General features: G+C 47.1%; 1 protein-coding gene across 4 annotated transcripts in view; it reads right to left on the bottom strand.

The window, feature by feature from the left end:
• PLXNA4 (plexin A4) overlaps positions 1–13,305 on the bottom strand; it is a 1,277,179-nt gene that overhangs the window by 288,492 nt on the left and 975,382 nt on the right. For all 4 annotated transcript variants that reach the window (XM_069629627.1, XM_069629628.1, XM_069629629.1 and 1 more), the window contains 2 exons: positions 7,370–7,466; positions 6,062–6,252 (listed from right to left, as the gene is read on the bottom strand). In XM_069629627.1, coding sequence (XP_069485728.1) covers positions 6,062–6,252; positions 7,370–7,466 — 288 coding nt within the window. The remainder of the gene's footprint in view (positions 1–6,061; positions 6,253–7,369; positions 7,467–13,305) is intronic.

Below are 13,305 nucleotides of genomic sequence, written 5' to 3'. Positions count from 1 at the left end.
CAGAATAAGTCATTTATCAGACCCTCCTAGGCATTGCCTTTAGCTTGAGACAACACAGCAGTGTCATGAGAACCACTTCTCTACCAATTTCATTCAGACTCCCGGGCCAGGGAAGGAATGTATGTTTATCATAGTGACCATTCCTCGGGTTGGGCCCTGTATGGCTCAGTAAGGAGAGCGGCTCTCCCAGCATATGAGCGCTTGGCTCGCCTGACGTCAGCAGGTCCCACGTACACAGATGGTTGGGCCCGACACATATTTTTTTTCTGGTGGCCAAGGAGTGCCGTGGTTCTGCTGCATCTCCAGCTCTCCCCAATTATGCGAGCCACCTCTTAAGGTAACCTGTGATGTTTGTAAATGCTCACTTGCGCTTCACAGAGATGCTCATATTTTTAGTTTTGCAACTAGGTGGCACCTTAGCGCCACCTATTAGCAGAATCTATTGCATCAAAGTGCAGATAAGAGGGAGATGGGATGTTAGGAACAGCATCAGCGTATGAGCATTGTATTGGTTATTGACTGCCCATGGCTATGATATTCAATTTGCCCTTTCACACCCACTACCTACCTCTCTCTCCCCACCTAAAACACACCTTCATGAATGGCTTAGAGCTAGCCCTATTAATTAATCTTTTATTATGCACTTAACACCAGAGGCCAGTCTCTAAGCGCGGGGCCGGGATGTGAACCTTTTCTGCTCTGTGATTTCCTGCTTCCAATACAAACGTGGTTTCCCCTAAGATATCCTCCCCACCCAGCTCTATCAATCAGTCACATTAAAATTGGTATTGTAAAGTGCCTTCCAGTGTTATTTCTAAGCCTTCTTCTGAGAGATAATGGCTGACCATTGTAAATGAGTTTCCTGCAGGTGGAAGCAGGGATCACCTTCAAGGTTTCTTTTACTACGCGCAAGGCTGTTGGTTCTTTCAACCCAATTTACCTAGCACCTAAAGTGGCAATGTCAGGTGGCATGCAAGGTCTCAGGAGTTGGGATAAAGTCAGGGGTGGAAATAAAAAAGGCTACCTCACAAAAGAGGCCCAGGGTGCAGAGGGCTACTCCAGAGTTCCCTATAGACCAGTCCACCACTGGATAGAGTTTTTCTTTAGTTCCATATATTCTGTCGCAATTGAACTCTAAGACATTCTTGTGAGGGGCTTCACTGAGTTGTTGGAATCCCTGCCCCATTGTGGAAAATTAGAGATCTACTTCCATTTTGTAAGGCCCTAATGCAGGGTTCTGCAACATTTGGCTCTACAGATGTTTCGGATTACAATTACCATGATATCTGGCTATTGACTATGCTGGTTAGGTATGATGGGAGTTGTAGTCCTAAATATCTGCAGAGCCAAAGGTTGCAGACCCCCGCCCTAATGACTACCCTGCCGAATACTCCCTTTCTTTGTTGACTATTTCCTTGAGCTTAGTAGTCAGGCCTTGTGTTTGATTCTGCCCTTGCTTTGTTTTTGAGTGAACTTATGTTTTGCTTTCTGCAAACTTTTCTTGTCATTAAATTGTATATATTACATTGTTATTTTGTCTATTCAATTGAAATGTTTGACCAGATTTTGTACAGAACTCTGACACACTTTGTTGTAATTACCCAATTTATCAAATGATATCAAATTAAAAATATAATGTGAACACAAATGTGATAGAAAGTGGCGGCATCCAATACTCATACGTTTCATCGTCTTCTTCAATGCTTGGAAGCCAGTCCCACACTACGCTGGATGGCAGGTGCGGCGCAGCCTTCAACAGTAGAGTAGAACACCTACTCTCACCATTTCCCACATGGTAATCACCTTGGATCCCCATAGCTGGCTTCACGTAGAGCGCGTGCCCAGCACCGCAGCGCATCAATGGAGAGAGGTGTTACACCCATCCCCTCATCGAATCCCCCATCGAGCCTGAAACCCATTTACGATCCTGGTGGGGCAGAAATGATCAGATCTTGAAAGATAAATTGAAGACATTTTTAGGATAACTTCTTAGGCATTCTAGGAAAACTAATGTATAGTTTTAATGCACAGCAACACTCGCTGTGATATTCAAGCATGGCCACTTTACAAAGAAAAAAATAATTTACACTTAAGACCAAGTAATGGACATTTTGTTGTCAAAATGTGTGTCCTGCTTTGATAGATTTATGGTGATTTACACAAAATAATGGCTATTTCAGATATGTTTGCACAACAGGAGTAAGAAGCTAGTGCCAAATTAGCCAGTCATTCTAATATGATAGGTAAACATATGCACACCTGCTGCTGATCATATCTGAAATGAGCCTTCACCGTGTGCGTTTGTATCCCGGGGACACTGGTTCTATGGTCGCCCGCTCCATCTAGCCATAGGGATTCCCGCAGCAGCACTTTACAGCATTATTATGCAGAGTTTGAGGTATACTGTTCTATAATGACTGTGGTTTCCAGCGAAACCGGAATGCACACTAAGCCACTATTATTCAAAATGTCAATAATGATCTTAGTTCCCATGGTCACCCATGTAGCTCGAACCACTTAATGCAAACGCGGGTCCATTGTTACCGTCCAGGCAGCTGGAAAATGGTCCTCAATCGATGGCACTTGTATTTAGGTGTGCACGCATGTGTATGCCTGCATGGGTATGTGGGTGTGCAGTGTTATGTGCTGTGTGTATGTATGCGAATCATGTGGATGAATGGGGGCGAGTGTGTGTGTGAACATGTGTGTGAAGGGGTATGTGTGGTGCATCTGTGGATGCATGTCCATGCATATGTATGCAAATGTGATTGTAGGTATGTTTGTGCATGAATATGCCTGTGCGAACAGTTAAGCCTACATATCCAGGTGCATGAGTGTTCATGTGTCTATGCAGGGCCAGCCTTAGTGACGGCACTGCCCCGGGAAGCAAAACAAAAATGTGGTGACCACTCTCCCCATATCATGCGGGGGGGTAGCATATTGTTCAATTGGCGCCAATGTGTATGATAAGATATGTTAGGTTATTTATAACGTGCTTAATACCCAGAGGTTTCAAAGCGCGGACCCGGGGTTCGAACCGGTGGTGCTCCGTGTCGTCTTGCTTCCAAGGCGAGCATGTTGCCCCTTAGTTATCCTCCCGAGACAAAGCATCAGAGCTCCTGAGAGCAAAGCACATTTCATTTCAATAGGGCACCTGCCGCGCCTTCGCCCACCACACCAGCTAGGAGGAGACTTTGAAACACTCCCTCGAGCTGGCGAGGTGGGGGGCTAATACCGCCCTGGGCGATCACCTGGGCCGCCCTTCCCTAAGGCCGGCCCTGCGTCTGTGTGTGTACACAAAACTGTCCCATCCCTAAAACAGGGGGCTTCTGCCACTACGGTTTAAAGCAATCTTACTAGATGTTCATAGAATGAATTATGCTATGGAAGATATGATATGATATGATATGGCATTTATAACGCGCCTATACACAAGTGTTTCAAGGCGCAACGAGGCAGGGAGGGGGGAACAGGGGGAAGACAGACAACGATCCTACTAGGCCAGGTGTCATTCAGATCGCGCAAGTGCAGGGGTAGGGGGAAGGGAAGAAGTGCAAGGTGGGGGAGTGCAAGGGGGGGGGGGAAGTGCAGTACAAGGTAAGTAGAATAAAATAAAATAAATAATAAATAAATAAATAAGGAGGGCCAGCTGGTGGCAAGTGCAAGGTAAGTGCAGGTAAGTGCTGGGAAGGGGGGGGCTGGAGGGATACAGAGACAGTCCCGCAGTGCAGGGGTTGCCAGGGAGGCAGTGCAAGTGGAGAGTGACTTGGCCCAGGGTCGGGGAGTGGCCCAGTTGCAGATTCAGTGCAGTTTCAGTGAAGAATTAGCAGGGGAGAGGGAGAGAGAAAGCAGAAGCAAAGAGGAAGGTTTTGAGGTGATTCCTGAACCGGAGATGGTTCTCCTCAAGTTTCAGGGAGGCAGGAAGGCTGTTCCAGAGGGAGGCCCCTGCCACGGAGAGAGATCTAACCCCAGCACGTTGCTTCGAGAAGCGGCTGACCCTGAGGGAGTTGGAGACGGATGAGCTAAGGGATCGGGAAGGAAGATATTTAGGAAGAGAGAGTTGAAGGTATTTAGGCCCCAGGTCCCAGAAGGCCTTGTGGACAATGCAGAGGGTTTTGAACTTTTTCCTCGCAGCCACTGGGAGCCAATGTAGAGATTTCAGTCCTGGAGAGATACGGTCCCTGGGCTCGAGGCCAAGGACAAGTCTCGCAGTTCTGTTCTGGATGAGTTGCAGAGGGCGGATAGTGGAGGCAGGCAGATTAAGATAGAGGCTGTTACAGTAGTCCAGCTTCGAGAGAACCAGGACTCGGGAGACAGTGAGCTTCTGGGGGAAGGAGAGGAAGGGAAGAATACCTCTGAGGAGGTGCAGCTGGTAGTGTGACTTCTTAGAGACATCGGATATATGCGGAGAGAAGGAGAGTGTGGAGTCGAAGATAACCCCAAGGTTTTTTGCCTTGCAGGTAGGAACAGGAAGAGGGCCAAGAGAGGCCGGCCAGAGAGCTGCAGGGAAGGAGGGGGTGGGTGTGCTGATGAGTAGAATCTCAGTCTTACTGGCATTAAGGCAGAGGTCATTGGCGGCACACCATTCCTGGATAGCAGACAGACAGTCAGAGATGAGGGAAGGAAAGGAGGAGGCCGAGGGTAGCCTGAAAATGAGCTGGGTATCGTCCGCATAGCACTGAAAGTTGGGGCAGAGAGCGGCGATGCGGTGGGCAAGGAGTGCCAGATACCGGTTGAACAGCCAGGGGGAAAGATTAGATCCCTGGGGGACACCACAGGTTGAGAAAAAGATGTCAGAGAGGAAGGACCCCAGTTGGACCTGGGAGGGTCGATTGGAGAGGAAAGAGGTCAGCCACGCCAGAGCCTGACCGGTGATACCCAGATTATCATGGAGACGGTTGAGCAGGATGGCATGGTTGACAGTGTCAAAGGCAAAGGAGAGATCGAGCAGGATGAGAACACACGGAGTGTTGGAGTCGAGATTCAAGAGCAGGTCCTCACGGATGTTCAGGAGAGCAGTTTCCGTGCTTCTGGCAGCTCTGAAGCCAGATTGATGGTCATGAAGACTTCCAACAGATTCAGCATGGAGGTTAAGCTGGGAGATGGCCAGTTTCTCCAGGAGCTTGCCCAGGAAGGGAGTGATGGAGATAGGGCGATAGTTAGCCGGGCAGGAGGGGTCAGAAGAGGGTTTCTTAAGAAGAGGGTGCACAAGGGAGTGCTTAAGGGGGGATGGGAAGACTCCAGAGGCGAAGGAGTGGTTGCAAAAGTCAGCCAGGGCCGGAGCCAGGGAGTCGATGTGGTCCTTGATAGTTTTGGAGGAACAGGGTTGAACCTGTTTAGACGAGACTTTCATAGATCGGACTTGTCTGGAAACCTCGTCAGCAGAAAAAAGGGGAAAGGCAGAGAAGGAGGGAGGAGGGGTGGCTGCAGAAGGGCCAGAGGAAGAGGCGGGAAGGGAGGGAGGGAGGTGATAGGAGGAGAGTGAGGACAGGATGTCCTGAGTTTTAGAGATAAAGTGAGAGGCCAGTGCAGTGCAGAGGGCCTGGTAGGGGACAGGAGAGGTAGAGACAGCAGCAGGGTTGGCAAGCTCCTTGCAGATTTTAAAGAGTTCGGCCGAGTTGTTAGATGCCGCAGAGATGCGGGCTTGGATAAGGGCTCTCTTCTTGGTGAGAACGGAGAGACGGTATTGCCTTTGGAGCAACCGGCAGGCCAGTTTGTCAGAGGATGAACATGAGGCACGCCGTTTCCTCTCTGCCACCCTGCACTTGCGTTTAAGGGTGACGAGATCCGAGTCATCCTTAAAGAGCACACAATACCTACAAAGAGCACACAATACCTACAAAAAGCATATACACAATAGGGTGCGGTGCGCACCACAGCATCACCAGAGACTGATATGCATTCTATGTATGAGTGTGGTATTAAAACCAGAATTTCCTGGCACACATCCGCATGTTTTAGGAATAGCCTATGGAAGGGTGGTAGGCATAGTCACCATTCACCAATCTGGACAACACTACAACCAGCATCATGTGCCTGACCCATACCATCTCTACTTTACCTCGGTAATCCGGGGGTTGGTGCACTTCCCCTGCGCCCCGGAGAGTTCCAGCCACTGATTCTCGGGGGTCTGACAGTGGGGCTTCAGGGTACACTTGTTTTCTCCCTTGCACCAGCCACACTCGAAGTCAAGGTCGGCTTTCAAGCACAGGCCACAGCTCTCCCTCTTGGCCGCACACTTGTACAGGTGAACTGCGGATAGAAGAAGGGGAGAAGGGATTTAGCGCTTCATGGTTGAGTGCATGCACCTGGCAGTGCCTGGTTTCGTGCTATCTCCAGAAACTGCGAGCTATTGAGAGCATCCGGCTGATCCAATCTACCCACTATCCTGCCCGGTGAAACAGTGTGGATTATGCACTGTGTCGATGTCTTCTTTTCTGTTGCTCTGAGATGTTCCTGCTGCTGCTTCTGCTGGCCAGCTCGAGCTACCAAGAACTTATTTATGTCTCTCCTGGGCCTCCACCAGCAAATCACATCCCATGATCCTTAAGTCACCCCTTGCCCGGCAGTTGTTTATCTGCTCAACTTTAGCTATACCCATGAGGGACTAACATATCCCAGTTATATGATTTTTGTTGAAAAACCGCGGTATCGGCTCCTGTATGCCATTATATAACAGTTGTTGATTAGATTTGCTATGTCACCAAAGTTGAATACAGAGCACTCTGTTGCTTTAGTGATATGCCAGTAAGTTTTTATTGTTTACTATGGGTGCCGACACGTGTTTCGACCACACAAGGGTCTTTTTATCAAGGCAAGTTGGGTTTTTAGTGGTTCATTTGGTGGGGCATTTTCCCAAGAATTGTTCCTAGTATGGAGCACTGGATAGTGCTTCTATAGGAAGCTCGGTGGCCTCTGTTGTACGCGTCTCAGCCAGTAATCTGATCAGTAATTGATGAAGACCCTTGCGTGGTCGAAACATGTGTCGGCAGCCAGAGTAAACAATAAAAACGTACTGCCATAACACTAGAGCAAGAGTGTTCTTCATTCATATTTGCTGACTTAGCAAGTCTAATCAACAACTGTTGTATTGACTAACGGTATACGGAGCACCAATAACACAGGTTTTCAATGGGAAGCTCCCATTGAAAAAAGCTTTAGTAAACAAGCCTGAAAAGAACGGTGGGCCGCGCCGAGAAAAGCATGCAAGGCGCTAATGCTCAGTTGTCATCTAAACGCTGAACACACACATGTTCAATGAGAGAGCAGCAAGCAGCAGGCAGAGAAATGCTTCCATGTCAGTGGGGGAGCATACATGGCACGTTGCTAAGGTTACCGCTTCCAAGAACGTGTTCAAATAATGGCCTACCTTTGTTCAGAGCTGGGTTGTCGATGCTGAAATCCTCGTTCCATACCACCGTCAGCTCCACGGGCAGGCTGTTAATCTCCAGGCCTTCATAGTAATACTGCAAGAAGGAGCAAGACAGAGAGGGGGGGCCCGTTAATCACCTTCTAGGACGCAACCATGGGTCATTGCGAGATCGGTGGGATGGGTCCGAGGTGCCCCCAAGGTAGATGTGAGGACATCCCTGGACCCCTCTCTCAGAATGTCTGCTGCTATCATAGGCTTTTAGGGAGCCTTTTATGAGAAGATGATTGGACAATCCACCACGCTCCTCCTCCCCCCGTTTCCAGGAGGCATGGGCCTGGAATGGAGGTCCTCCTGCATTTAGATCTTAAGCAAACTGTGTTCTCCTCCAAAGGCCAGGCTGGCTCCTGTGCCATTTTATGATGTTTTTGTAGACAGAATAGGTACCAGGCCAGCTCTAGGTACAGGCATAGAAGAGAGATTTATACTGCAAAACATAGACAGTCATAAAAGGAGAGAGAGAGCGGGGAGAGAGGGAGGGAGAGACAGAGAGAGAGAGAGGGAGAGAGAGAGAGAATACATATCCGATAGATAGGCAGATAGATGAATAGGTAGATGGAAAGATAGATAGAATGACTGATGCATGGATAAATGGATAACTAGAATATACAGAAGGATAGATAGATAGATAGATAGATAGATAGATAGATAGATAGATAGATAGATAGATAGATAGATAGATAGATAGATAGATAGATAGATAGATAGATAGATAGATAGATAGAAAGATATGATATAAGTCATTTATAAAGTGCCTGTACACAAATGTTTCTAGGCGTGACAAGACAAGGAAGGGAGGACAGAGAGAGGACAAAACAGCGATCTTACTAGGTCTTGTGACATTCAGATCATGCAAGTACAGTTGGGGAAGGGCACACGTGCCGGGGTGGTGCAGGTTGCTCATAAGTGTTGCTGGAAGTGGCACATAAGTGCAGAGAATCAGGGGACTGTAAGGTTTCAGATACAGACCCGTAGTTGCGAGCGAGGTTCGGAGGCAGTGCAAGGAGCCCAGACCCGAAGTTCAGTGGGTGGCCAGGTGACCAGTGCGCAGAGCAGTCAGGGACATCAGCAAGGATGAGAGAAAGCAGAAGTGAACAGGAAAGTCTTCAGTTGCTTCCGCAAACGGAGGTGGTCCTGCTCAAGTTTGAGAGAGGCAGGGAGGCCGTTCCAGAGGGAGGCCCCAGCAGAGGAAAGAGATCTAGCCCCCACTCTCTATCTGAAAGACAGATAGATGGTAGATAGATAGATAGATAGATAGATAGATAGATAGATAGATAGATAGATAGATAGATAGATAGATAGATAGATAGATAGATAGATAGAGTAGTTTAACCACTGGAAAGTAGCCTTCAATCATCAAGCACGCGGTGCAGGCATCTCCTGTAATCTTGCATGTGAAGTGCTATTGTTATCTCCCTACCGTATCTTCTCGATGTTTATTTGCCAGCCTCTTGCATAAACATCTCCTCGGATAGACAACCAATTATATCTATGTCGTTGATTCTATCTGCACTGTATAACTTTGTTCTACCAATGTTTTATTTATTTTAAACAAATGAAAGACATTATTTGCTTAATTAAATGCGTTACATTCTTTAACTTGATTGAATAAAGTTATACAGTGCAGATAGAATCAATGTCATAGATATAACTGGCTGTGTATCCGATGTGATCCTGATCAATTAGTACTGTGTGATTTATAGGAACCTGCGATATCAGGATTGTTACCAGGTACACTAAGGGAGGCATGGCATCACAAGTATGATACTGACACAAAAGGTACAATTTGTAAAACCTTTATTGAAGTGTCAATGGGGTTGAAGAAACTCCTACTTTTCCCTATAAGTAAGATGGGAGTAGTCTCGACCATCAAATTATAAATAAAACAGTCCTAGTTGAGTCTGTCAAATCAAAATGGCGTATACTAACAAAACCTAATTCTTGCCCTATATCTTGTACAAAAAGTGTAAAAAGGAGAATATGTATGTAAAGAAAAAATCAATGTTCAAATATAAAGAATAAATGTGGCTGAGTCAGCTTGTCTCTCCGTGTTGGACAGCATGGAGTAAGGCAGTCCCTGCAGGCACGATGTCACACTCAGATTATTAACACAAAGGCAGTTCAAAATGTGGATCGAGGTCCACCTGACCTTCCACGTTTAAGTCTTACTCTTCAATTTCCAATGGACGGTTCTCCATAAAGTTCATGTCGGTCCCCAACTGTCGGGCTCAGACTTCTTAAAGCAAATGTTCACGTCGGTCTCCCTCAGTCGGGCTCAGACCTTTCACAGCAAAACAAAACACTTGCAGGGGATCCCTTCCCCAAGCTTAATTCAGCTCCTTCAGGGGTTGCCTTCCCCTAATTTATCACAATTCTGGTCTCCCTCAGTCGGGCTTAGACTGTTTTCTGATGTTGAAGGCTTTTGACTGTGCGTGGCTTTTTTTCTGCTGATCTCCACAGGACCACTTCGACTTTCCAGCTTTTAACACACACTCTTATATCATTTGCCTCAGTGCTTCCTGGTCTGGGTAGTTCACTGTCTTATTCATCAAAGTTCAACATTCACTTTTTTACTTTCCTCTTCTCTCTGGGTTAAATTTCATCACCTCGCTTTTACAGGTAATTCACTTTATTGCTACAAACTTTTCACCTTTCATGGTGACTTTCGAGTGGGCTAATTCCTTCGCCAGACCACTACGTTACTCAGTATCGCTGACTTTATAGCTATCGTTACTTCAAGGTTTCATTCGCAGGTCTGCCTTTCTTCGCTTCTCATCCACATGTGTGCGGCCTTCAATTGTGCGATATTATGTTGCCACTTCAATCTTTCCTTAGCACACACGGTCTCTCACGTCGCTTGCCAACTCATCGGCTGTGTGCATTACTTTCTTGTCTTTACTGTCTTCCAGTTTGTGGGTCAAGGTTAGTACCGCCTGCTTGACCTCGCCTCCCCAACTCTGCCGTTCACCCGGGAGGGTTGCTGGCGTCCTTGGAAAAACAAGGCAGCTTTCTTGTTTGGGCTTTGGCCTTCTCCACGTGTCTTTCGCAGCCAACAACCACCTGCAGAGAACTCCTGGGATTCTCCACCTGTGGCTCTTGTCCCTCAGTCTGTTGCTCTGCTCCAGTAGGTTTGCCTTCACTCTGGAAGTTCTGATCTTTCTCATGTTCTACCCTGCTCAGAGTGTGCCGCTATGTTGTGCCTTTTATCCATGTGAGGAGAGCTAACTATTATCAGATGTATGCACTTAGAGTCAAGTGCCTGACTTTGCCTGACCCAATTAGCGGGACATGTCCAATGTGATATAAGAGCATTGTTATTCTCAGTCGCCCTCTTCCTCGGCCAAGTGTTTGTGTAGAAAATGAGGGGGTTTGGACATCAGAGAATCCCATGAAATGGGCTGTCCCATCTCCACTCCCTGAAGACCCCTCACTCAGGTGAACCTCCCGCACTGGTCCACCCCCAGGGTCTGGATCCAAAGGGGATGGTCGTCCCGTGCCCTGAGATAGAGATTGCTGGGAACTAGCGGGTGAGACACCCTTTGGTTTCTCACAGTAGTCCTTTATGTGTATGCAGGCCTCTTGGATAAGCCCACACAGGCACCCCAGGATATCAGGCCACCTGATATACTCACACCTGCTCTGCAGTGCCCTCACGACTCAGGCTTTGTCCTCAAACTTTGCTATTTCACAGCAGTCAGCTGTGCTTGGATCAGCAAGGAAATTCCGCTTTGGGATATTGCCAAAGTGAATATTTCAAAAGTCAAATTTTGAAAATGCTTTTGCTGCAGAGAAAGGAAGTCAGTCTTTGATCAGTCTCTGATAGTTCACTTTTCCAATAAATGTGTGTGACGCAGTTCAGCAGAAATGGTGCCTTTCACTTTAGTACAAGTGCCCATCCCAGAGTGTGAATCCATCACACACTGGTCTGTGCAGGGAGGGTGTAACAGGCACCAATGATAAACTCTTAAGCAGCACCGCTATTACAGCTGGGGAAAAGGTGAAGTCATTCGGGGGAGGTCAACTAACAACCCCTTCCCTGACCCCACAAAATCCATTCCAGGTGCAAGGTGAATATTCCAGAAACAACCATGCCCACGAATTATTTAACCATAACTAAATTTACAGATTCATCCAGAAGCACCAATTTGTACGAACTTACAGAAATTAAGCGGTCAAACAATCAAACTGAACCATCAGCTCGATCACTGACGGGCCTGAGAGAACCGACAACCTCACCATCAAAGCCTGTTCCTTCTCGTATCCATTTTGTTAGCAGGATGGATCACCTACGAGCATCTGACAACAACCGAATAAGTGAGAAACCAAGAAGACGCACAGCTCCAGATGCGGACCTCGATTCTTCGACTAATCGTCACAGGGGACAGCTAGCGTTCGAGCAACCCCAAGTAAGATCGCAGAGAAATTTACATCAGCTTCAGAATCTAGCACCATCGAAGCAACTGGAAAAAACAGCGGAGAGAATTAAAAGGCCTTGGACATGGTCTAAGGAAGAAGTACAACGTAACAAGAAAAATTAGCAACTACCTTTAGAAGACGGAACTAACTCATCAGGTGCAGGAAAAAAGGAAAATCGACTTAAAACAGACCTAAAGAACCCCCTAAAACTGGGAACATGGAACACACGTGGATTTGAGCACCTAACTAAAATAACGGATGTCAACTTAGGCATCTTTGATATCCTATGTCTGCAGGAGACGTGGCTGACCACTAAACCACAACTAGATGGGTATGAAATAACATTTTCAGCAGCAACAAAGGGAACCTTGGGTCGACCGTCTGTAGGGCTAATCACGGCTCTCAGATCAGGATCGGGAAATAAAGTAATCGAAGTTCTGGTTACACCTAAATGGATCCAGGCGATGATCTTAAACCAAACATTCACCCAGGACCCTTCCCAGATTTCGAACGAGGGGAAAACCCTCTTACTTAATATATACTGGAATCCAGATGCAACATCTATTGAGGAATTTGAATCCACCCTTGCGAATGTGTTCGACGAAGCCGACGAAAAAACTCAACACCACAACATCATAGTAAATGGGGATTTCAACGCAGAATGCGAAGGGATAGGGGAAGTCGGCAAACAACAAAACACTTCGGTAAGAAAAAGAGGGAAACTGCTTGAGCATCTCATGAAAGCAAGGGATTTGCATAACCTTCACCTGATGCGTACCAACGCAAATCTGGAGATCCCGACGTGGGAAAGAGGGAACCAACACGCTTCGATCGATCACGTATTCGTCTCCACGGACCTACTTCAGGCGATCCATTCCTTTGCGGTTAAGCGGACGATGTTCAGCGACCATAACCTTCTCATTACGGAGGGGAAGAACTGCAGACCTCATTCTCTCGCATACCCAATTCCCCTGGAAAAGTCGACCACGGGTAATCGGGTAAAGATATCGGAAAAAGGACTCCGAGAAATTGACTTTCAATACTCCAATCTCCAAGCTAACGGTGAGACTCCGGGAACTACTGTCAGAGACGCCCTGGATTACACCCCTTTGCTGACCAATTTCTTGATACCAATATCAAAAACCCGCAACCTGGCAATTGCCCCCAACCACCGATATAACATCGACTTGGTGGAAAAAAGAAGGTCCCATCGACGCTTAAAGAAAGCCTACGCTAATAAACCCACCGCAGAAAATCTTAACCTGTGGAGGCTGGCTGTCCGTGAGTATAAGAGCTGGCTTAGACACTACCGGCACAAACTCTATCAACATGACGCAGAACAAATGCTGTCAGCCATCTGCGGAAATAAACCCAAAGAATTCTGGAACCTGATTAAGGGAACTCTCAATAAAACATCCGGAGACATCCAGAACAACGTAGGAGAGGCCAAGTGGATAACC

This window comes from Ambystoma mexicanum, chromosome 12 (genome assembly GCF_040938575.1).
Source record: "Ambystoma mexicanum isolate Mex_15411 chromosome 12, UKY_AmexF1_1, whole genome shotgun sequence".
In the NCBI taxonomy this organism is placed as follows: domain Eukaryota; kingdom Metazoa; phylum Chordata; class Amphibia; order Caudata; family Ambystomatidae; genus Ambystoma; species Ambystoma mexicanum.
The sequence above is the reverse complement of the archived record's forward strand: the minus strand, read 5'-3'. Positions and strand labels throughout refer to the sequence as shown.